The sequence below is a fragment of the Vulpes lagopus genome, chromosome 11, assembly GCF_018345385.1.
Source record: "Vulpes lagopus strain Blue_001 chromosome 11, ASM1834538v1, whole genome shotgun sequence".
NCBI classification, from domain to species: Eukaryota; Metazoa; Chordata; class Mammalia; order Carnivora; family Canidae; genus Vulpes; species Vulpes lagopus.
In genome coordinates this window covers 55,751,552-55,777,066 of record NC_054834.1, presented here as the reverse complement: position 1 = coordinate 55,777,066, position 25,515 = coordinate 55,751,552, and the positions used below count along the sequence as shown (strand labels likewise).

The window sequence follows — 25,515 nt, the reverse complement described above, 5'->3', positions numbered from 1 at the left end:
TTCTTTTTTGGTCATCTGTCTATCATCTTTGATCAAGTGTCTGTTTAGTCTTTAGCTCATTTTTTAATCAGGTTGTTTGTTTTCTTATTGTTGAATTTTAGGAGTTCTTTGCATATTTTGGATAACAGTCCTTTATCAGATGTGTCTCTGGCAAATATTCTCTCCCAGTCTTTGGCTTTTCTTTTTATTCCCTTGTCAGTGTCTTTGCAGAGCAGAAGTTTTTAATTTTAATAGGTCCATCTTACCAATTATTTCTTTTGTGGATTGTGCCTTTGGTATTGTATCCACGTTGCCATACCCATGAACTATGAACTTTTTAGTTTTGCATTTTTTTGTTTAGGTCTGTGGTCCATTTGAGTTAATTCTTACGAGGGGTATAAAATTTGTGGCTAGATTCATTTCTTACCTGAAGAAATCCAGTTGTTCCAGAATCTTTGTGGAAAAGACTATGCTATACTGTATTGCCTTTGCTCCTTTGTTAAAGATTAGTTGATTGTATTTATATGGATCTATTTCAGTGCTCTCTGTTGTGTTCTGTTGATATGTTTATCTATTCTTTCATTAATAGCATACTGTTTTGATTACTGTAGCTGATTTAATTTTAAAACAATTCATTAAAGACAGTTACATCAGGGATCCCTGGGTTGCTCAGTGGTTTAGCACCTGCTTTTGGCTCAGGGTGTGATCCTGGAGTCCCAGGATCAAGTCCCGCATCGGGCTCCCTCCATGGAGCCTGCTTCTCCCTCTGCTTGTGTCTCTGCCTCTTTCTCTCTGTGTCTCTCATGAATAAATACATAAAATCTTAAAAAACAAAACAGTTACATCAGGAAAAATATATACCACTCATTAGCCCATCACCTAATCATAGAATTTTTTTATTGATTTGTGCTCTATTACAGTTTTATCCAAATATATACACCTTTTACCTGGTTATAATGAGAATGAATTACGATTTTTTTATCTTTTTAATATAACATTTCATATATGCTATGAAATGTATATTTTACTTCCACCTTTATCATTTTTGATAACTTCCTAAAATTCCATTAAGTATATGTAATTAATTTATCTGACCATCTACCATTTGGTCAATCAGTTTCCATGCGGCTTAGGTGATAGAACGCATGATCAAAGGTAGACAGGTCTGAATTTGAGTCTCAGGTCTGCCACTTGCTTGCTAAATGATCCTTCTGAGCTTCGGTTTCCTTATCTCTAAAACAGAGATGATACCTGCCCTATTGTAAGGATTAATGAATATAAAGTGCTTGGCATAGAAGAGTATACTCAGTAAATCTTGTCTGATGATGATGATGCTGTAAATATGTATCTACAAATGACTTTTAATTCCTAGCAAAATTTTAGGATATATTTTTAGAGCTGACTTTTTAAAAACTGATGAGTAGCTCAGTTGTTTGACTGGTTTTCATCATTTGAAGTGTTGGTCCATCCTTCAAAAAAGCATCATCATCTCTTCTGGTAACTTCCATGATGATTTTTTTTTTCTTTGTCTGCAAAAGAGTATTGGATTATTTCCAATACTGTTTATGGTGTCATATAATGATTATAGTACTTGAAATTCCAGCATCATAAAATGACAGCTCTCATGAAGTTGACACATTGGTTATCTCCACATTAAATACAAAATAAGAAATATAGCAGAGAAACCATGGGTAGGTTTAGGCAAGTATTTTCACCTTTGTATTTTACTAACATCAAAAAACAAACAAGTAGTTGCTGAATGGGTTAGTTGTTTTTTGAAGCAGCTGGAAATTAACCACACATTTGGATATGGGTTTTAAAACCCTCAGCCTTTGCCACACCATTAGGAGGGCATTGAGCTTGCAGCAAGATCCCAGTCTACTAAAGTGCTCAGCATAGAAACTAAATATGAAATAATAAACAGTATTTACTGAGCATCTACTATGTATAGAGGCATGTGGAGAATTAGAAAAATCATCACAGACACAAGTCTTGCCTTTAAGGAACATACATGGTATTGGACAAAGCAACTTTACATTCTTCTTACCGTCACCCTTATTTTTTTTTTTTTTAAGATTTTATTTATTTATTCATGAAAGAGAGAGAGACACAGGCAGAGGGAGAAGCAGGCTCCCTGCAGGAAGCCCGATGTGGGACTCAATCCTGGGACCCTGGGATCACGCCCTGACCCAAAGGTAGACTGCGACTGCTGAGCCACCCAGGCATCTGCTTACCCTCACCCTTAAAAAGTCTTACAAGTTCACCAAGAAATCATAATTATCATTATCATAATTATCAAATCATAATTATAGGTTACTCGGCCCATTCTTTTTTTTTTTTTTTCTTTTTTGTATATTTTTTTTATTGGAGTTCGATTTGCGAACACAACCCCCAGGGCTCATCCTGTCAAGTGCCCCCCTCAGGGCACGCCCACCTCCCCTTCCTCTACCCCCTGTTTCCCAGAGTTAGGAGACTCTCATGCTTTGTCACCCTCTCTGATTTTTCCCACTCATTTTCTCTCCTTTCCTCTATAATCCTTTTCACTATTTTTTATATTCCCCGTGTGAGACCCTATAATGATTGCCCTTCTCCGATTGACTTACTTCTCTCAGCAAATACGCTCCAGTTCCATCCACGTCGAAGCAAATGGTGGGTATTTATCGTTTCTGAAGGCTTACTCAGCCCATTCTTAAACTTTGAGGCAGAATCAAATTCAAACTTCTGAAATATATTGATTTCTCTCACCTTACATCCAAAAAACAGTGGCTAATTAAAGAATGCAAGTCAGTGCAATTACAGAAGAAAATAATTTTTATTTCATAGCAGGGAGATAAAAGTAACAGGCTGTTCTGACATAGTAATTGAACAATTAGGAAGCATAATTGGAGAAAAACAGAATGCCAGCGATGGAAGACAGCTTCAAATCCAGTCCCTTTAGCTTTACATTCAAACAGCCTAAGGTCAGAAAAGTTAACCCACGTGACAAGGGTAACACAGCTGCAGGGGTGTATAGGGTGGGTTGAAAGGCGGGGGAGAAGCACTCTTGTGTGAATCCATAACTGTTTTTCGAGAAGTGCAGAGAGCCCCTCAAGCATTTCCATCCCCGTTTTATAAATGGAGAAACTACGCTTTGCGCAATGAATTAATAAGTGTTAGGGATAAGGTCAGGAACAACTTTTTGTAGCACCCCGATCAGAATAGACAATTTTTACTTTTGAAATAAGTGGCTGATTTTTAAGGAAATAATATAAATAGCATAGGAAAAGGAGATACTTGACTTGTTGTTGAGTAAATCCCATACTAGGAGCCACAACTGAAACTGGCAAAGAAGAGAAAAGAGGAAGGAAAAGGAAATACACAGGAGGAAGCAATCTGCAGTTAGCATGATGGATTGTCAAGAACATGACAAGTGACTTGTCACTTTTTATTTAGGGCAATTAATTAAATATGGCCTCCTGCCTGGAATGACTGGTATTTTTCCTGTGTGTTTCATTGTTCTGTGATTTAAGGTGGACTCTTCGCTGTAAAATAAAGTGGAGAAAAATTTCAGAGGTGTTGTACTAGAAAAAATTCACTTCAAAAAATCTTATTTTTAGAGAAGGAGTGATTTTGTGTTTCTTAGTTACTATCTTTGGATGTAGAAGCCTTGTTGATGTGTTTTATGTTGTGTACACTGAGGCAAAATTGTGAGTAAAATGCTGAGATTAGTTGGGAGCTGGGAAAGTATTGAAGCACACTTATTCTACAGTCATGGGAATTTAGAATAAAAAATAGTTGGGAAATGTATCTCTAAAATCTTTTAAGAGAATGTCAAATGAAAAGGTCGATTTTATTAGCAAGATCTGGCATTTGGAACACTTAGAAATGAATTTCTGTAAGCAGAGTTGATTTAGTTGGGTTTGTCTACACCTGCTCCTAACTAGCTGTGTGGCTTTTGCTTTAAAGCAAGCTTTCTGGTATTGTAAAAGTGCCGTGACAGGCTCAGGAAGCTGGAGAGAAGGGATAACTTTAATTAAGAGTGGATGCCTTTCGTGTTACAATTGTTATGTAGTAGAGAAAGCATAAGCATTAATGGGACATTGCCTCCCACGTGAAAGTGGGATTACAGTTTTAGCTCAGTTGAAATGATTGAATATTATTGCATGATTATAGAGCTATAAAGTTGACTCAGACACTCTACTGCCTCTGCTGGATTTGCAGCTTTACCAGGGTCCTTGAAAAAAGTGTTCAGTGAAAGATTTACTGTTATCATTCATAACTCACCGATGTCATTGATTACATTTCTGAAGATAGGAGATCAGTTTTGAATGTGGTTGAAATACGTGTAGTGGACATTTTTCTTGATAAATGTGCTGGTCTAGAGCTCATGTGCTTGTAGGAGCTTTATTAGGGGATGAAGGTAGGGTATTTACTTGGTGATTACCCATAACTTGATCTTTTTTTTAAGAAAGGGAATAAACAAAAGTGGTAGTGAAAAAGAAGTCTTTCTGATATCCAAAACAGTAGATTTTCTGAAATTTGTCTTATGGTATATCCTTCAGATTCCATGTTTACTGGTAATCTGCTTTTTAACAAAACAATAGGGAGTGAGTGAGTGAGAAGTTTTTTTGTTTTTGTTTTTAGGGTAGAGGAAGTTTGAATAGATAACTGCATTTTTCCTTGTTTAATGGAATTGATAACTGCGTAATTGAGAATAGTCCAATACTCAGTTGACCTGCCTCAGTGAGTCAATGCAGACATTTCTGGATTGACTTAAACAGCTTGAAGGAAGAGTATATTTTGGGTAAATAAAATTGATTTTATACAATCTGCTGATGAACAGCAAGGCTTAATGAATGATAGCCTCAAGAAACCTCATTACATCCATCTTGGATGGATGAGCAGGAAAGGGAAGCAAATTTTTCAAGAGGAAAGTTTCTGCTTAAACATGTAATTTTATAGATTAGTGTTATTCCCATCCCCCCAGAGCTTTCTACAGGGGGAAAACAACATACATTCCAACATTCTTGGTAAACTTTTAGTGATGATTTTCTTTTCCTAAATCTTTTTTTTTTTTTTGCCTTAATTGGCTTAGCCTTTTTTCCCTGCCCTTCTTCCCCTCCTTCCAAACTTTTAACTTTGAAATAATTACAGATCACAGGATAAATTCACATAATGTTGCAAAAAAAAATGTACAGCGATTTTATGCACACCTTGCTTCAGCCTTTTGCAGTGTTAGCATCTTGTATATCTGTAGTATAATATAAAAATCTGGAAACTGATATTGGTGCAATCCATAGAACATATTCAGATTTTACCAGTTATATATACACTAATTTGTGTGTGTGTGTGTGTGTGTGTGTGTGTGTGTGTAGTTCAACTATATCACATGTGTAGCCTTGTATAACCACTGCCACAGTCAAGATACTCAGCTGCACCACGGCTACAGGACTCATGCTACCCTATTTATATTCGCATCCATCCCCTTCCCCAGCCCAATTCCCAAGTAGTCTGTTCTCTAGCTCCATAATTATGTTGTTTCATGAATGTTACATAAGTGGAATCATGCAGTGTAGCCTTTTGTGATTGGCTTTCTTCACTAAGCACAATTTCTTTGAGATTCATCCAAACTGTTGCATAAATTAATAGTTTGTTCCTTTTTATTGCTGAATAGTATTCCATGGTATGAATGTACCATGGTTTGCTTTACTATTCACCTATTAAAGGACTTTTGGATAGTTGTCCCCTTTTTGGCTGTTAACAAATAAAGCTGCTATGAACATTCACATACAAGTGCTTGCATGGGAATAAGACTTTATTTCTCTGGGAGGAATACCCAAGAGTGCAATTGTTAGTTTGTATGGTAAGTCCGTTTTCAGTTTTGGAAAGAAATGCCAACCATTGTCCAGAGTGACTGAATGACAGCAGTGAATGAGTTAGCCAGTTCTGCCTCCTTGCCAGCATTTTGTGTTCTCACAATTTTTCTGATGATTCTTCTCACCCATTCCGAGGAGTATGTACTGATAGCTCATTGTGGTTTTAATTTAGATTTCTTTCTTTCTTTCTTTTTTCTTTTTTTTTTAAGGTTTTATTTATTCATGAGAGACACACAGAGAGAGGCAGAGACACAGGCAGAGGGAGAAGCAGGCTTCATGCAGGGAGCCTGATGTGGGGCTTGATCCCAGGACTCCAGGATCACACCCTGAGCCGAAGGCAGACACTCAACCACTGAGCCACCCAGGCATCCCTAATTTATATTTCTTTAATGGCTAATGATAGTAAATACCTTTTTATGAGATTATATGTCATTCACGTCTTTGGTGAAATGTCTGTGCATGCCTTTAGTTTTTTTTTTTTTTTTAATTGGATTTTTCTTTAATATTGGGTTTTAAGAGTTTTTTTTTTTTATATGTTTTATGTGCTGGTTCTGTGTTGTATGTATAATTTATAAACATTTTCTCCCAGCCTGTGATTTGTCTTTTCATCTTAGTAAGATCTTTCACAGAACAAAGTTTTGAATTTTGATGTGGTTTATCACTTTTTCTTCTTCTAGATCATGCTTTTGGTGTCAAGTCTAAGAACTCTTGGCCTAGTCCTATGTCCTAAAGATTGTTTATATTTTTTTGTACTTCTTTTATAAAATTCACTATTTTGAGTTATGTTTTTATTGTTCTTACTCCTATTACTGCCTTCATTTAAAAATACTTCCACTCCATTCCATATGGCTCTAATTTAAAAATAATAACCATATGAGTCATCAGAGCCATTCTTGTTCCAAAAATGGAGTCTTGTATAGAATGCGTAGATTATAATCATCTTTAGGAGAGGAACTAGATCTGTTTCTGTTCAGGCAGCTTTTGTGGTATCTGTGTTTATGGTAAGCAGGTACTTAGCCCACATTTTTTATTAGATGCAGTTTTTAATATGGGTGTCTTCTTTTTCTCTTTTCCTCATGGTGAGATTTTTGTCAACCAAAAAAAAAAAAAATATAGCAGAGACATGGCTTCTATACTAAGACCTTTGCATGGATGACTGCTTCTTCCTTCTGAAGCTTTGTAGTCAGTAGTAATCCCCAAGCTTTTCCCAACTCCCAAATGCGTCCTTTAAAATTCACTGCAGAAGTGTACCTAAAGGAAGTGTTTTTTTGTTTTTGTTTTTTCCTAGAGAGGGAGGGAGAGAGAGCAGGGGAAGAAAGGGGGTGTAGAAGGGTGGAGGGAACAGGAGAGAGAGAATCCTAAGCAGGCTTCATGCCCATCACGGAGCCCGATGCAGAGAGCCCTGAGATCATGACCTGAGCCAAAATCAAGAGTTGGACACTTAACCAACTGAGCCACTCAGGCGTCCTGGGGAAGTCTTTCTATAGAGGTCTATATGCTATCAACATTTTGGTGATAATGAAGAATTCTGTACCTTCAAGTGTTAGGAAAGGTTTGTTAGGAGAAACAGAACTTGAAGTGCAGCATATTCTTTGATGCTAGAATTGTTTTTTATCTTACCCTGATAAAACACAGTAAAGGAGTTACTGTACACACATACATGTGCATAACACACATGCTTTGCCTTGCTTCACCTCAAGGTGTTTTGTATGTTACTGGGGTACAAAGTGTAGTTGGAGGTCTAGGTATACCCAACTGGGTGGGATTGCTGCCTTTCCCTTAATTTCTTGCTGACTTCTTGGATGCCTTAAAATTCATAATGAGAAGCATGCCATTTACTACTTTTGATATGAGAACCACAATACTGCTCCTCATCAATAGTCATTACTTGGTAAAAACCCTACCTAAAGTTTCCTTCCCAGATTTATTCATTTATTCTTTATCACTGGACTAGATGACCAATGACCTTCAGGTTTCTGTCAACCCTGAGAATCTGTGACACTTCCAGTCATTGGATTTCTTTCTCTCTCTTTAATATGATCTAAAAGACACGAAAAATATTAGAGGATGCAAAATAGGTGTAGTTCAGTCAAGGGAGAGGAAACCAGGTCTCTTCTATCACATATATAAATCTGTACACTTGATGTATAATTTGGTCTTTTAGAAATTTGCCCATTTTCCAAAATATAAAAGAAGACCCAACCTGTGAGATACCAAGGTTGATGGCTTCATTTCCGTAGGCAAGGTGAATTCTTTTGATAATATTCCATCTTACCAGCCAGCATAGCAGGAGATTCTTGTTGAGCAGAACTATGAAATTTGAGAAAGTGGATTTTGACAGACTCTTTAAAAATGTGTTATTATTTATTATTTTAGAATATTATCAGTAAACCTCACAGCTTAAAAAAGACAACCCCCTTTTTTTGCCAACACACAACTCTCTGTGCTGTTAAAAGGTTACACACATTAGGAGGAGACTACCTCATTGGCGCTTTGTTTCCAAAGACTTAACCACTCTTTGCCTCTGAAATTGTATTGTGTTTAGGTAGGTTGTGTTAGGCAGAGATCTGAAGATAAACGTCCAAGATGTGCTAAACCAATGGTGATAGTTCCACATGCAATATTTCATAAAAACGTCCTTTCAGAGAGCACAGAACACCAACTGGCTTGAGTGATTGTTAGTTTCATTATTTGGTAGTAGAAAACAGGACCCCAGGAAGATTATGTGATTTTTCTCTCCACCTCTCAGTGACTGGAGAGGAAGAGAACCAAGCCTGTGGTCTTCCTGTGAAATTTAGTAGTCCAGGCAGAGGAAGACACTCCCTCCCTGTGTTCCCTCCTAGAAACTGTGATATTCAAAGTGTTGTGTGGGATTTACTGGCCAATATTTTCTATACATATATTTATCATCACAGCATGTTCTGGGTCTTTTATGTGGGGTCTCTAAGCCTTAAGAGTCTCATGCTCTACTGATGGAGCTAGCCGGGTGCTGCTGTAAGCCTTAAAACTTAAAAACCAACCAAACCAAAACAAAGAACCCTGTTATGGGCAAGTGTCTCTCTCTCTCTCCCTTTTTTTTTATTTAGAAAAATACTTCATGATAAAAAACACAAACATGTGAATGGCAACTGAAAAAGTATCGCTTCCTTCTAGAAAACCACTAGGATTTGCATAAACCGCTTGACTGTCTGGTAAATGATTATCTGCTCCGTCAGTCCCTGGGGACTTTTAGCATTAGGTTATGTATTTTTGTAGATAAGGAAAGTTCTGAATTTGAAGGTGGGTATTTGTTAAACTCTTTAAATAATGACAGTTTATGAAACTGGATTTTCCAGAAGTCTTCATAAAAAGTCAATAGAAACACTACCTCTTCTGTATTGTGATCACCACATGAATAAAATTAAACCTCGAAGGAGGTTGAATCCTTGCTGTCAAAGACTGTTAATTATTTCCCTTTGGTAAAACTACGACGTGTTAAGGCTAAAACCTCAAAATATACCACTTTGAGAATTGGAAAGGAAGTTTGAAAGAATTTCTATTATCACTTTTAAAGCATCCACAAGGAGACATTTACAGCAATGTAACACAACCTGGCTGCTTCTGTTTGGTATTTGCTCGCCGAAGTAGATTACCCAAGATGGTTTGAGGAAGAGATTGATGTCATCCAGAGTTGGAATTTTGCTGGGGTCCAATTCGGGAAAAGCAGATTGACATTAACATTCTAGTAATTAAGTACATGCCCTACTGACAGTGAAATAATAGCCACCTTCAAATTTATTTATTATTTTTTTTTATCTAGCAACTGCAGCATAATTTATTAAACTTTGGCTTGCTGAAGCCTGGCAGTGTTACAGGTAAATTTGCATAAACCCTAACTGATGCTTCTTCCTATATTTAATTTTCAGGTACAAATAATTTGAAACAGTTTCCCTCATTTTGAGTTCATATACAGCTACATTTAAAATACTCATTTTAGTTCTATTTTATTTCTTGTGGTTCTTGGTCTTCTCCAACACCGTGTTTTATCTGGGGGTGTAAAGCATGAGGGGTTATCTTGTTTATCTTTAGGTGACATCAGTGCCTTCAGAGTCCGAGGGGTCGCAGTCAAAGCAGGTCTTTGTGTAGGCAAAGGACAGAATAACTAAGGCTGATCTGTTACCGTCATGATCATCGCAGCTAACACTTCTGTGGGGCTGCGTGTGCCCATTTGATCCTCATAGCGATCCTGTGAGCTGTGTGTAGATTCACTGGTTCCTTATTACAAACCCTTAGGGTCAGATGTGTTTCAGAATTCAGAATTTTTTGGAGTTTAGAAAGGTAACCCAGGATAATGCCATGTATGACACAAAATCTCTAGTGGGGTGACACAAAATCTCCAGTGGGGTCTGGGAAAGCACCTCAAGAGCAAGCCCGTTAATAATTCTTCAGGGAAACGTATGAGTAGTCACACTGAGTAGAATAAATAAAAGCCATAAGTACTTCCCTGTCAATTCAGATCAGGTCTTGCCCCCAAATGAGGTTGGGCATCATTTTTGTGTCTTTCCGAACCTTTGGTAAATACCAAACAAATAAAGTTAATAACAGATAACAAAATTTTACTCTTGTTTTGGAAAAATAGAAGCTTGGTGCTTTCTCTTCCTGCTGTAGGCTATTGGAGAACCTGCTTCTTTTTATTATCCCCCACGAATTATTCTGACTACTTAGGCAGTGATTACTCTTCTGCTTTCTGTAGATAGTGAATTTCTCAAAGCTATGCAGGAATGATATTTCGTACAGAATGAATGGAATTTAACAAGATGAAAGATCACAAGGGAAAAACAAAGTTCAGACTTCAAGGATTGAGGCATTGTGTCTTAGCTGACAGGCATTTAGCAGTAGGCTAAATGAAGTGACAATGTGTGTGAAGAGGCTACCAGCAATGTGGCTGCACTTCAGCTACATAGCAGGAGTGCAGTATTTGGAACTCACTGGATCCAGACCATATCTGGAGCCTTGGCTTCATTTCTGGATGGCATATTTTAAAGGGATGCCAGCAGTGTGAAATCTTCTCCAGGTAGATTGAGCAGGAGGGTGGAAGCACTTAAAAGCCATGTCATGTAAGGCGCAGGTGAAATAATTGGGCAAGTTTAGCTGAGAGTTTTGCCAGCATCTAGCAGTATTTTACTACCATACTCGCTCAGATGAGTAATTTTAGCTTCATTTGGATTGGCTGCCAGCCGTATGCCACATCCTGGGCTGTTAAACATTTTGGGATCCAAAGACGAAAGGACATGGGCCCCGCCCCGCCTTTCATGGGCTTCCTGTCTAATAGGACACAGGAATGTACACAGCTACAATATGATCGGTGTGTAACGTGGACCCAGTGCAGAGGCAGCACGGAGAAATTATGATGAGCTCTCTGTGGTGATAGGAGATGGAAGCCTCCAGCCTTTAGAGAGAAACCGAATTCTGAGCTGCGTTTTGAAAAAAGAAACTAAGGTGAATGAAATAAAATTGAGAAGGAGCAGAATAGGCCTGTTCAAATATTTGGGAAGATGTCATGTATAAGAAGGATTGAAATGATTCAATATGATCTCAGGGGCTCAGGGACCGTGTTGGGGAAATATACAGGGAGAGAGATTTAAAAGAAGCCTTGAATAGAGCTTTCCAGAGGTTTCTTTGGAATGCTCAGAGCTCCTAGTCCCGGGGTGTGTTAGAGCGCAGACAAGTCAATCGTTTGGCAGCAATCGTAGGATAGTACATGGTAGGGGCAGTGTCGCACAGTGGATAGAGCGAAACATGGTAAAGTGTGTAAGGTCATGGATTCTAGAATCTGGCTTTAGAACCAGTTACTTCTACCTACTGGCTCTGGCAGCCTGAGCTCGGATTGTTATGGAGTTAGCATTAACATGCCCAGAACAGCCCTTGATACATAATAACGTGCTAAATAAGTAGCTAATAAATATTAGCTGTTACTGTTGTCATTGGGTGGGTGGTTCACATACCCTTTGAAGTCCATCTCACCTTGAAAGACTTTGAATTTCTGTATTTTCAGGGAGGCTCTCTCTAGCCGATGTTTTTCTTTGTCTCCTAGATAAAGTGGCCTCATGACTAGGAATGCCTGCCCAAATATCAGAATTGGAGGTCATGGATGAAGATCGATTAATTGAAGAAGTCTTGGATAAGTTTGTTAATTGCCATGAGCAAACATATGAAGAATTTCTGAGCACTTTTACTCATCTTTCAAAAGGTAAAATGGAGAAGTAAACTTTCTACAGCAGTAGTGAGAAATAATTTTATTATAATTTAAAGTCTTTCCTGCCTTTTCAAAAAGACTATTTAATAAGCGTCATTCATTCCTTTCCTTTGATCAGGTGATTCATATCAGGCGTGTGAGTCCGATGCATGTCAATACCAACATTTTTATACAACCAAGAGTTGTATCAGGGCCATCACATTTGAGAATTAAAAAGGACCTGAGAAATCATTTTGTAGAATTGCTTTATTTTTGAAGAAACAGTTGTTTACAATTATTACAATTATTTTTGTACCTGCAAAGAGTAGAGGTTTTTTAAGGTGTATTTAAAGCTTTTAAGAAATATAGTATAGGATAGGCTATGGAGTCACACTGTTCATTTGGATCCTGGCATCCAAATGGGTATGTGAGCTTAGGGGAAGGGTTTGACTAAAGGAGGTAATAATAGTACCTTAAAGGTTGATAAAGGTTAAGTAAGGTAATCCAAGTAAAAGTGAGCATAGTGGCTAACACCTAAATACTGAATGAATGGGTACTGTGTTGTCATTGTGATGGTGATGGCGCCTAGGGTTTCTATAGAATGGAAATAAGCCTTTAGACAAGAAGTGATGAACTGAAACCTAAAGGCCAGGCCCATGTTGTGTTTCATTATGTGTCTTACGTTTTTTTTCAATTGAGCGAAATTTTAAAAGTTGGGACATTTTACATGAAAATCTTGACTTGTAGGTTTTTGTTTGTTTGTTTTTTCTGATGATGAGGGAAGACCTGTTACCTTTTATTTCCTCAATGACAATAGCAGCTAGAGCTTGGGAACCCTTGCACCGTACCACCCCCCCCCCCCCCCCACCCCGCCCCCCTGTCGTCTGTCACACCCTCTGGCACTCACACATTCTAAAAACATCTGTATATATACCTTGCATGCTTCATTCACCCAAGTGGCTCCTGTAGGCGTTTGAGCTTGTAATGTTTGTTCTGGGTTCTGTTTCAGACGGACCTGCTGTTAAACATTTTGGTCTCTCCACTTGGTCCTTTGTGGGTTATTGATCTGCATGGATCTACACTTGGTTCTCCACCTTCCTGCACTTTGGGCTCACCTGGGGGGGCTTTTAGAGCATGGTGATCCTAGAGCCCCCTCTGAATCTTAGCTGGGGCCCAGGAATCTGTATTTTTAAAAAATTCCTGTGGTGATTCTAATGTGTACCCGATTGAGAACAGGGTGTTTCATAATCTTGGGGGTGGGGGTGGGGGTGATGACCCTTTCAAGATACTTGACTTCGTGATTTTAAGTCATGATTCCTGTGTCCTTAACAAATATGCAAGAAGGATATTTACAGTGAAGAAAAGTGATTCTACCCTGTTTCTTCAGTAAGATAGTTGGAATATCGATATTTGTCTTGTTTACACATTTAAACTGTGGACTATGTTTTTATTTACACTTAATGGAAAAATTAGGAAATGTCTAGTTTACTTTGGGGCTGTGAATGATCTATTTTGACATGAGATGTGGATCAAATGAATCTAGATTAATGGCCAAATCAACTTCTGGTGTATGAACTTGGTTTGGGTAGATGGTTTTTCTTTCTCCCAAACAGGGCAGTGTGAATGGTGGGTTGGGGTTGTGGAAACAAGGCTAAAGCTAGCAGGATTAATACGTTTTGAATGCCAATGGTATTTGATAATCCAAATTATTTTGGAAATTACTTGTAAAGCTGACTTTATTTTCATGCTCTGAGAACGTAAGAACTTCTTGCAGGCACTTGGATATTTTGAAGAGGTTGTGATGTTTTTGTTTTGAGGGTAAGGGATATATACTGTTTTCAAATTTCTGTAAGGTCATTGCATGCTGAGAAAGAAACTGTTGTGGAGTGGTGACTTCATTTCAAGCTCAGTTTTGGGTCTCAAACTGAGCTGAAATAAATGATGACGCAAGTCACATAAACTGCATTTCCAAGCACACTCTTCTTCTTCTTTTTTTTTTTTTCTCCTTTCAAAATATCCCTAGGCGCCAGTTCACATTATAAACTAATGACCTGAAAAAATTCCTCCTAAAGCATAAAGAATTGTGAGTGCAAAAATGTGTCTTAAATCAGTAAGCATCCTTGTCCCCCCTGAAACATTGAAGTACCTTCCGAAAAGCCAAACAGCAATTAGGGACAGCCTAGGAGTCGAGTGATAGCCCGCGGGATTGAGCGAAGTGAATGTGGTTAGTTCTGTTTTAAGGAAAACATGAAAGCTGTTTCTTCAAACTTTCCCCCTTCTTTCCAGCCCTTCATTTGTCTTGCTGTGCTTGGTTGTTTTGCTGATGTGTAGAATCTTCCCTCCATAAGTGGTTATCACCTCGCATAGTCGTGTACATTTCTTGACTAAGTTTGGTTTCTAGAATCTATTACAATTTCCCTTGATTGACTGTTCTGTTTATTTTTATAATAGTTATATGCCAGAATGCTTATAGGATTCATTTTCTTTCCAAGAGTGTTAAAAGGGTCAGTAATCCTATTAAAAATATTTCCATGAAAAAATTAAACTATAGCCTGATTGAAAGAAGTTCGCATAGCTGCTACAGACTGTTAAAAATCGTTGGAAACTGTAAATATTGTAGCAAAATCCTTTCTCCAGTAAGCTGATGTTCATCATGTTTTGCAGGGTTTGTTTTTGCTTTTTTTTTTTTTTTTTTAAAGCAACTCTGGTGTTTTAAACAATGGTACATACTTGGTAATAGATACAATGTTCTATCAAAATGTCTAAAGAGACACATTAATTATTTGTTTTAAACAGGTGGTTATAATTGAATTCTCAGTAGTGTCATCAGTTCGAGAGAGTAAGACCGAGTTGTAAAATTTGTATTAGGAAAATCAGTGTGCAGATTTTAGTTTTACTCATTATTGGTGAAGATGTTATTATATTGTTGATATTACTGTGGGTAAAGATAAGAGGCCAAGTTTCAATCTTTGGCATCTCCATTTCTTTGTGAATGTGATTAATTTACAGGTCTTTCTAAACTTCCCATCTAAAGGAAAAAAGTGCTTTTTCCTCGTCCGACATATTTCTATCATTTGCTTATGTTATAAAAACACAGATATGGGATCCCTGGGTGGCGCAGCGGTTTGGCGCCTGCCTTTGGCCCGGGGCGCGATCCTGGAGACCCGGGATCGAATCCCACGTCGGGCTCCCGGTGCATGGAGCCTGCTTCTCCCTCTGCCTATGTCTCTGCTTCTCTCTCTCTCACTGTGTGCCTATCATAAATAAATAAAATTTAAAAAAAAAATAAAAACACAGATATGCAAATGTATATTTAATTTTCTGCTAATTCATTCATTCATTCATTCATTCATTCATTCATTCAGTGTATCTTAACAATCTAGATACTGTTTTAGGTGCTGAGGATCCAGAAATAAGATATAGTTTGTGTTTTCAAGCACTCATAGTCCAGGAAGAAAGATAGATAAGTAAATAAAACATTACACTAGTGAATGATAATGAGTATCATCATGGAGAAAGGCATGAAGTTCTCTGACAGCTCAGAGGAGGGCCGTCCAGCCCTTGGGTGGGGAGGGCAGTAAAATCTACCCATTGGAGAGGATGCCCACGGTGAGTCTGCGGTAACCACTGAACCAAAACTTGCCTTGGGTCCTAAGACATAAATAAAATAGAGCGCAGGAAGTTTTGACAGCTGAGAGCCAAGTTAAAAATGTTAAAAAATGCCTCCATTGTTGATTGTCCTTTGGATCATGTTTCCATTTGTCTTAGTATTAATGTGTATATTCTTTAATGTATGGCGGAGGTGGAGACGTAGCCTTGTTTTAGTAAGGGTGAGAGTCATTTCTAATTTCTTTCCACACCAGGATTACCCCATGATCTGATTTGGGAGACATCTACTCCCATTTTTTAGTGTTAGTGACTTCTCATATCGCAGTCACACCGAAATTCTATATTTAAGAAGCCAGTGACTTAGAAATGGACATTCAATCTTTTCAAGTCCATTTTGTTACATATAGTAGAAACCTTGGGGTGGGATGGGGTTACAGTAGTTACATCCAGTTCTCAATCTTTCTCTCTCTCTCTCTCTCTCTCTCACACACACACACACACACATTTATTGTTCTGATTTTGTTCTTCAGGCGACATGATCAATTTTCTCTCAAGTTACGCACTTTACCAACTGTTTAACTTAAAATAGTTTGGAAATTGAAATGAATCTACTGTGATTTTTATGATTGTTAAATAAGTCTTTGTTTTTCATTCTCTCAATCTTAAAACGCACAGGCTCCAGTTCCCTAGTGATCCTACCAGTTTCTGTATTACCATATAACAGCTTCCTAGGCACTGCTGTATTTATCTACTTTAACCTGTTTATGTCTAGATCAAAGATCTTGTTTCTGATTTTGATGTGTGATTTCGTTTCTAGTTTTCTTTATGCCATTCTCATTTTGCTCGCAATACTTTGTGCTTTTAAGCATTTTATTATTCTTTCAACATATCTTTGAAAAATATCCCATCAATTCAGCCTCCCTTCTCCATTGATACTTGTTAATATTTGAGTTAAATTCCCTCTAAGGTAGAATATTCAGGACAAATGGCCAGTGCCTGTGGCTTTACAGACTGGTGTTGGTCTGGCCTTTCATTGTTCCAAACTCTTAAGAGTTTCAAAGCCTCTAAAGGGGTTTCAATTTTTCTTAGTTTTTAGTAATCTTATGTAATCATGAGAGCTTAATCCATCTTTTTTATTTTATTCACGTTTAGTTCTTTAAGAAGCTATGCCAATGCTCTATCACCATTGCAAATTTCAGGAATGTACAGTTACCTTATTATGTGATCGTTAGGTCTGCATTGTCCAATACAACAGAGGCTGTAATCACATGTGGCAGGCAGTTGGGTACTTGAAATGTAGCTAGTGCTGCCTACTGAGTTTTAAATTTCACTTAGTTTAAGTTTTATTTATTTTTATTTTTACTATTTTTTAAAGATTTTATTTATTTATTCATGAGAGACACAGAGACACAGGCAGAGACATAGGCAGACAGAGAAGCAGGCTCCCTGCGGGGAGCCCGATGCGGGACTCGATCTCAGAACCCCAGGATCACGACCTAACCTGAAGGCAGACGCTCAACCCCTGAGCCACCCAGGTGCCTCCAGAAAACCTTTTATAATACCAAACTCGTATGAGATTAAAGATATCCAGACACAATCCTGGGCTTAATAAACAAGAGGCTCTATAGTGAGGGATCTGGAATTTTTAGGTTCACAGGGCTCTCAACTGATAATATGGCTGGCTGTACCACTAGTCTTGAGAACCACTGGTTTAGACGACAGTTCTGATAATGCAGTCCCCCACACAGAGAAGCAGACATGGCAAGTGATTTTGAAAGGCAGAGGAAGAAAAGGAGAGAAACAATTAGAGTCAGGGAGACCAGCAAGGACCCTGAGCTGAAGTATGTCTGTGGAGATGTGGAGCAGGGCAGTGGAAGGGGGACACGTAGAGCAGGGAAGGCTGATGAGATTCTCACAGCACTTGGCAGCAGGTGAATGACACCAGATGAGGGAGAAGAAGGAGTCAAAGATGAGTCACAAGTGTCTTTCCTGGGAGAGGCCAAGGCCCACAGAGGCCGAGTGACTTGTTCAAAGGTGTGCAGTTCTCATTTCAGGAGGCTTTTGTTTCTTTCCTTATTGAGCGTCTGTTCTGTCAAGAGCTTAGAATCCTGGGCTGGGATTTGCTTTTACACTTCCGGCCTGATAAGTTGTGAGTTGTCAGTTCAGCCAAAGGAATATCACTTCTCATACGTGACAACTTCTAAAAAATGTAATTAAAAATGAAAGTGGTGACAGCGCATAAAACAGCACACCTCCAAAGCTGACATATCATTTTGGTCCCCAAAGCTCTCTTGAATTGTAATGTTAGAAAAACGCATCTTTAAACTTCCATAGGGGTGCAAAGAGCCTCTTCCCAGTCTGAAGGATGCATTTAAAATCTGCTGTAGAAAAATACCGCAGAGAAAAATATAGAAAGCAGCTGGCCCTCTTACCAATCTCAGAGCAGGCAAGGAATTTCAGTGGAGCATAAAAACAGCTTTCTCTCATAAAAAGAAAACACAACAACAACAAATAATCCTTGCTGTGTAGCCTTTTGCAGTTGTTTTCAGTCGAGAATTAGACAGAGACCAGCGGGCTTAACATTGTTTTGATACCCTTGCAACTGGCAGATTGCCTGCCAGAGGAAGCTGGAAACGAACTGCCCGGCTTTCTGCTTCCAGGTGGCACTCACGCCACGTTTTCTGTGCCGTTGTTATCACTCACTTTAATTCCCTACTGAATAGTGAGTGGTGTTTTTACTTCACAGGCCATTTGCAGTGTCTTTCTGTTTCTCTCTCTCTTTTTTTTTTCTTCTTTTTTCCGTTAGCCACACAGGAAAAAAAAAAAAAAAAGCAGCTTGGGAGGCACTTTTGCAAATATGAGTTTAACAGTGAAGCGCACAGTGGAAAACAGGGCAAATAGCAGTAAACTTACTTTGACTTAAGACATAGGTCATTGCCATGTTAACCTCAAGAGAAAGTTGTAGGAGGCATCATATGAGGAAAACCCCACTAATTAGCCTGGCATCCCAAGGGAGAGAATAAGGAAGCCCTGTCAAAGCTTCGAGGTTTTTTACTTTTTGGTATTGCTGAAAAGAATAAAAGAAGAAAAAAGTTCGTGGTTTTATATTGACTTTTTTACTTTTTGGTATTGCTGAAAAGAATAAAAGAAGAAAAAAGTTCGTGGTTTTATATTGATTTATATTGGTTTTTATATCAGTAGCCATATGGATGTGACTTCTTTGTCAAAACACAGTACCAAATATCACCAAGAAGGCCGAAGGAGGAAAAAGTGTTGCACAAAGTGAGTTTATAGCAGAGCCCTGTGGAAGAAATAGCACCAGCAGCATTAACCTATTCTTTTTCTGGGGGAACATCTGTAAACTATAGTTAAGCAATTTTCATTTGTTTCTCTATTTCTTTTGTCATCACTAAATCACTACATTTAGGGAACAGATTGACAAATTAGGAAACACAGAAAACCACCAGTTCAGTGCTGGAAGGAGATTCCCCCCCTGCAAATTATGATACATTTTGAGCTTATTAAGCTATTTTGTTTTAGATGTATTAGCGTAAATCTTCAGCTGCGTTTGTTACAATTCATATTCTACACATGAATGTTTGGTCCATAGATGATCATTTGTTTTGTGTCTCCTGTAGTTCAGGTGTAATTGGATAAAGGAGAGAAAATGTGTTTAAGTATTTACAACATTTTGAATTATAACCATTAAATTTATTTTTGGCAGTGTTTTTAATGCATAGTATTTTGTTGCAATAAATTTCCAGTGTGTTTTCTCAGTGAAATAAAATATCATAGCTTTTTAATTTGGTTGGTGTACAAATAAAGAATAATTTTCTTTGTATGTTTTCAACATGTATATATTATATATATACATTGTGTGTGCATATGAAAGAGAGGTGAATTTTCTTAGGCAAATGGAATCTTGAACTTTTACAAAATAGGAGCAGAAAACTGCTAGTGGCCAAATAAACTTTTAAGATGGTCACAGTCAACCTGTAAGTAGCTGATGGAAACAGTAATGAATGCACAGTTGTTTTGGATGTGTTTGTCTTTCACTTGAGACATTATATTTTTTACTAATCACTGTTCAACGTATTGTTATACTTGAAGAGAAAGAATAAATTCCTTAACTTGAAACCAAGGTGGTTGTAAGACTGTGTTCTTTGATTCAGTTGAGTGGGTCTGTATTCAAATGTGAGTGGCTTTCAAATCTGGAATCTTTCAGCCGTGGAACAATAATATTTTCTTTGAAATGGTCAGCTAAACCCAAAAGGATTCAAACAGGAAACTTTATTGCAACCCAACTCATCTTTGTATGAAAATCAAACCACAGTCTGTCTAGTCTGAGGTTGTTACTATCTCCCCACCCCCTCACTTGAATTCCTCCAAATGAGATAGATTAAAGTGGTGCGAGGTAGCTCATTGTCCTCGAAGCATGGAGAAGAATCATACTATCTTCATGTGTTTCTGGGCTAAGCCTACCATAAGTCTACCTTCGCATTTGGTTTTATGTGTATGGATTGCTGATTAGAAAAAAGGGATTTTGGATCAAGTGCCGCATTTTCCCTTTCTTCTCCATCAGTTATGCTTTTTGTGACTTGTAGCCAGTCATCTAATTTCTGGGTGTTAAGCTTAGCCCTCAGTTAAAGTATCCATGCAGTTCTTACAAATGTTGAGATCGTTTCAGTTTCAACTGTGTTCCTGTCCTATATTTTAGGCATCGAGCTAAAATCTGGGAATATAAAATAAATGAGACAGAGTCCTCTAGTCTGAGATGTCATTCTTATTTCTGTGTGCTCCGTGTTTCAAATGCTCTAGATGTGTGAAGGCACACTAGCAGTCAAACATATTGAATGCTTAGAGGTCAATTGGTAAAGTAATACTAACCACTCTTTGCATAGTGCTGATAAAATAATATCCAGAATATTGCCTTTGGTCTGGGGGACTCAGTTGTAGATTAGAATAAACACTCGCTAGGAGTTTAAAAAGGAACAATCAGAATGATTGTTTTCAGACTTTTTCTCCTTTTCTGACTTCAAGCTTTAAAAAAAAATTATGAGGGACATGCTGAAGTACCCTCAAAAAATGAGGGAGTGTGAAAGACCTGTAACAATTTAAATGTGTTCTTGCATTGCCCTAATGCTGTATGCCAATGAATGAGCCCTAGATTGTGACAGATTTGTGCAGAAGTTGCTGTTCTACCTCATAAAGCTAGAAAACCCCTAAAAAGCATTTATTTGTAAAGGAGAGAGAAAAAATTACTTGCCCTGCCTTTCTCCAACCCGTGTGAATAAAAAAGGTGTCTAGGTCGATGCACCGCTGTGCAGGCAGCAGAGGAAGAGCCTGATCTCAGGGTGAAGGAAAATTTCTTAGGCTGTTGGGATTTAGTTTTATGAAGAGTTTAGTGGACTGCCCTTATATTTCTCATTTTGTTGCGGGCAGGGCCGGTGTAATGGAAAGGGTTCTGTTGGAGCTTAGGATTCAGAAGACCTGGTCTAGGCATGTATTAATTCTTTGACACTGCAGACCTGCCACTTGATCTCTCTGAATCTGTAAATCAGGGATAATTTTTCCTGTTCCGTGTGTCTCATACGGTTGGGATGTGAATCAGGTGACACATATGTGAAGGTACCCGGTAGGTTTTAAAGATGTACTCCAGCGTCGTTTCATTTATAGGGATGATTTATGACTTAAAAGAGAAACATCGAGGTTAAATATTAAAGAAATCTTGAATCTACAATATAAAATAGGTAAAATATTTGTTTACAGTGTTAGCTGTCCGCGTCCTGTTCCTTGATGGAGTCAGAAAACCATGTCTATGGTATATATTGTGGAATGTGGGGTCTACTGTATCGTGTAAGACTATGCAGTTGAGGGAACAATCCTACACTGGCCTCTGGTGGATAGACTACGTAGTATGTTTGCACAGAACCTTATGCAAAGGTATTTAAATACTTTGACAAAGATATCAGATACTACATTTTTTTTTAATTGAAGTGTAATTGACACACAGTGTTACATTAGTTTCAGGTATACAACAGTGTGATTCAACAACTGTTTACTTTGTAGTGTGCTCACCATGTGTGTAGCTACCATCTGTCACCATACAACCCTATTAAAATTCCATTGACTATAGTCTTGTGCTGTTACCTTTCATCCCTGTGATGTACTCCATTCCATAACAAGGAGCCTGGACCTCCCTCTGTTTTTAATTCTCTATTATTACGTTCTACTCCAAGGAATCTTTACTTGGGCATCTTACCTTAAGTATCACCTGGGAGATGCTTATTAAAATGTGGATTCTTGGGGAATCAGTCCCCAGATTGTGGCTTAGCAATGCTAGTGTACAGACCAAGAGCCTTGACTCCTGGACCAACTTTTGGAAATACGCCCTCAATGAGATCAAGGAGAGATACGGGGAGATGTATGTATTCCACAAAATGCTTTTGTACATGTTGCATTTTTCCTAAGAATAAGGTCCACAGCTTTCATGAAATTGTTTACACCCCCCATCCATAGGGCAAGAGCCATTGTTTTACTTTAGCCATAGTCTTGTTTGTTTGTTTAATGTCACCATTTTATATTATTTAAAAGGAACTTTGACAGTAAAAAAGAATGATGGGTTACAGGAATAATTTTACTGTAGTCTTGCTGATACAGATGCTAGGGTATACTCGCTTACAGAATCTTAGGGTGACCCTTTGGTTCAGCATACATTCTGTCCCAAGTGCAAAGGATGATAGAGCATGTGTGTACAGGCGAGAGTTACTCTATCACAGGGAAATCTGGCTACTTGTGTCATTACCAGAAGAGGTGTGTTCTTTATGAGCATTTCACCATTAGCAAGTGCATGGGCAAGAGCCTTGGGAGACAACATGGACACAGAGGCCTCTTGTTGCCTATACTTCTAGGAAATGTGCCTCTAATAATTTTAGTGTGTTTGGTACCTTTTTTTGCTGTGTATTTCATACATGAGGGTACTTTTAAAGACTTATTCAAGTGTAAAATTTTATGGCTAGGTAACCTTGATGTAAAAGAGGGACATCAAAGTTGAATATTAAAAGAATCTTGGGTCTATAATATAAAAAAATGTAAATGAAATGTGTATGTAGATGTGGTTTTTTTTCTTAGTATCTCTAGGAAAGACTTTTTAAGAAGAAAGGAGATACTTATAGCTTATCTCCCTAGATTGGAGATTAGAAGACACTTGGTTAGATCAAATGCTTTTCACCTCTACAGATAAGTTTATTTTTTTTGTTTGTGGTGGAAAAGTTACAAAATAACAGAGGCATGAACACACGCTCACACACAGACAGGAAAACAAGAAAATTTACTCCTTCTACAGCAGTAACATTTTTAGCTGCTCCTTGGTCCCTCAGAATAAAGATGACATTTCCCAGCCTCCTTGCAGCTGGGTAGAGCTGTTTGCCTAAGTTTGTGCCAATAAGAAGTGAGGGAATGGATACATGTAACTTCCGGGTGCTATCTTTAAGAAACATGCCCTAGACTCTTTTGATCCTTTTCCCCTGGCTGGAAATAGGCAGTTGTGGAAGCAATCCTTAGTAGATACAGAGATGGAAGCCATGTGCCAAAGATGGCAGAGCAGCCTGCCAGCCTGGATCCCTGGACCATCTCATGGAACAGAGCTTGCCCACTTGCCCTAAACTGTTACTTGAGAGAGAAATGAAATTCTTGTTTGAGCTGCTTTATTTTGGTGCCTCCCTGATACAGTATCTTAAACCATGCCTTCCTAATAACAGAAGGGAACAGAGGTACATGCTTTCCTCTCTCTCTCTCTCTCTCTCTCTTTTAAATTATCTTGCCTGGAGCAAGGGTGTGGTCATGTACCATCCTGGACCATGTTAGAGAAGGGGTGGTGCCCTAGGGATAAGAGAGCAGAAAGGAGGGAGTCTGGGTTCTGGCATGATTCTGTGAAACAGAATAACCGTATTATCATGGCTTATCTGCATCTGTATTAGCACATGAGAGAGAAATAAACTTCCATCCCATTTAAGCCATGGTTATGTGAGGTGTCTGTTTCATACAGGTAAGGCTATATCCAATTAACTAATTAATAAAACTGTAATCCTGTGTGTTAGAGATAAACCATGGGTGTACACCTCCTTGCTGAATTGTTCTGTTTTATTAGTTTGTGTATAGATACAAATATTAGTTAAGAACATGGGACTTAGAGACAATGAGGATTTGAATCTGAGCTCTGCTGCTTCCTAATGAGGTGGTCTTAGGAAAGTTTTTAAAATCTCTGAGTTTCAGGGGATCCTTGGGTGGCTCAGGGGTTTAGCTCCTGCCTTCAGCCCAGGGTGTGATCCTGGAGACCCGGGATCAAATCCCACATTGGGCTCCCTGCACAGAGTCTGCTTCTCCCTCTGCCTGAGTCTTTGCCTCTCTCTCTCTGTGTGTCTCTCATGAATAAATAAATGAAATCTTAAAAAAAAAAAATCTCTGAGTTTCAGTGTTATCATCCGTAAAATGGATATAGTAACCTCTAACTCACAGATGTATTATGAGGTTTAAATAATTATATATGCAAAAACCACACATATATATTTATATTTATTTAATTTAAATTATAGTACAGGGTCAACTGGATATTTTCATCCATTTATATATTCTGCAAATTTATTATAAACATTTTATAAAAGTGATATCATACTATACATACTTTTTGTAACTTGCTTTTTCACATAATATATGATGAACTTCCCAATTAATAAATATGATTATTTAACAGAATTATTAAAGACTGCATAGTATTCAATTATGTGGATATGCCATAATTTATTTAATCATTCTCTTTTTTGTTAGACATTCAGTTATTTACAATTTTTGGATATTACAAGTGATGCTATATTGCACATCCTCATTCATTCAGTAAATGTCTATTGAACACCTACTGTGTGCCAAGTACTGCTCACGTAAGTGGCCAAAAGAGACAGAAGTCATTACCTTCAGGCCCTTTGCATCCTAGAAGGGAGAGAAAGCCACAAACAGTAAACATAAGAATAAAAATGTTTGTGTTAGAAGATAGTAACTGCTCTGGGAAAGAAGAAAAAAAGTATGCAGAGCAGGATTTGGGGGATCATGAGTGCCGGCGGGGGGTATATGGTTGCATTATTATGTAGAGTAATCCTATTAGGCCTCATTGAATGAAGATTAGTAGGAGCTGGTGGAGTAAAGCCTGTGGATTCTGGAAGGAAAAGCATTTGAGGCCAAGGGAACAACCCATGTGGAGGCCTGGTGACAGCAGCGCCCAGCCTGATCGAGGAGCAGGGAGGAGGTCATCGTGGCCAGAGTGGCATGGGCAAGGGTGAGGGGGGAGCTGAGGTCAGAGGGTGTGCAGGTGTGGGGCAGACAAGTCATGCCTATGGGTAGCCTTGTAGGTCCTAGCAATGCCTTTGGCCTTATTTATATATTTATTTTTCCAATAGCTACACCTTTGTACTCTTCTTATTTATGAGCTTTGGGTAAATTTTTACACGTGAAATTCAAAGAGATGCAAAATCTAAGGCCTTGATTAAGTAAAAAATTTTCAAGGGAATAGATTAGACATTTTTAGCTTTGTAGTGAAATCTTTACCCACATAATTATTTCTTTTGCATAAATTCTTAGATGTGGAAATGCTGGCTGAAAGATACGCAAAATGTTGTGCCTTTGAGTCAGAGTTTTAAGCGAATAAATTCTATGTTTCTCACAGGCAGAGGCCATGTCTTATGACTTTCTTAACTCCTCCTTGAGTCTTCCAGCTCGGCAATGGTGAACTCACTGGTAGAAGGGTCGAGCATCACTGTACCTTCAGTCTTAAATGTTAATATGCCCTTTGGAGTGGAGAAGGGATAT

The 25,515-nt window shown here is 38.2% G+C and overlaps 1 protein-coding gene across 1 annotated transcript in view; it reads left to right on the top strand.

Moving 5' to 3' along the window:
* The window catches only part of LOC121472133 (intraflagellar transport associated protein), a 63,516-nt gene that overhangs the window by 4,706 nt on the left and 33,295 nt on the right, over positions 1-25,515 (top strand). Inside the window, exon 2 of the mRNA XM_041723204.1 lies at positions 11,908-12,063. Coding sequence (XP_041579138.1) covers positions 11,931-12,063 — 133 coding nt within the window. The 5' untranslated portion in view covers positions 11,908-11,930. The remainder of the gene's footprint in view (positions 1-11,907; positions 12,064-25,515) is intronic.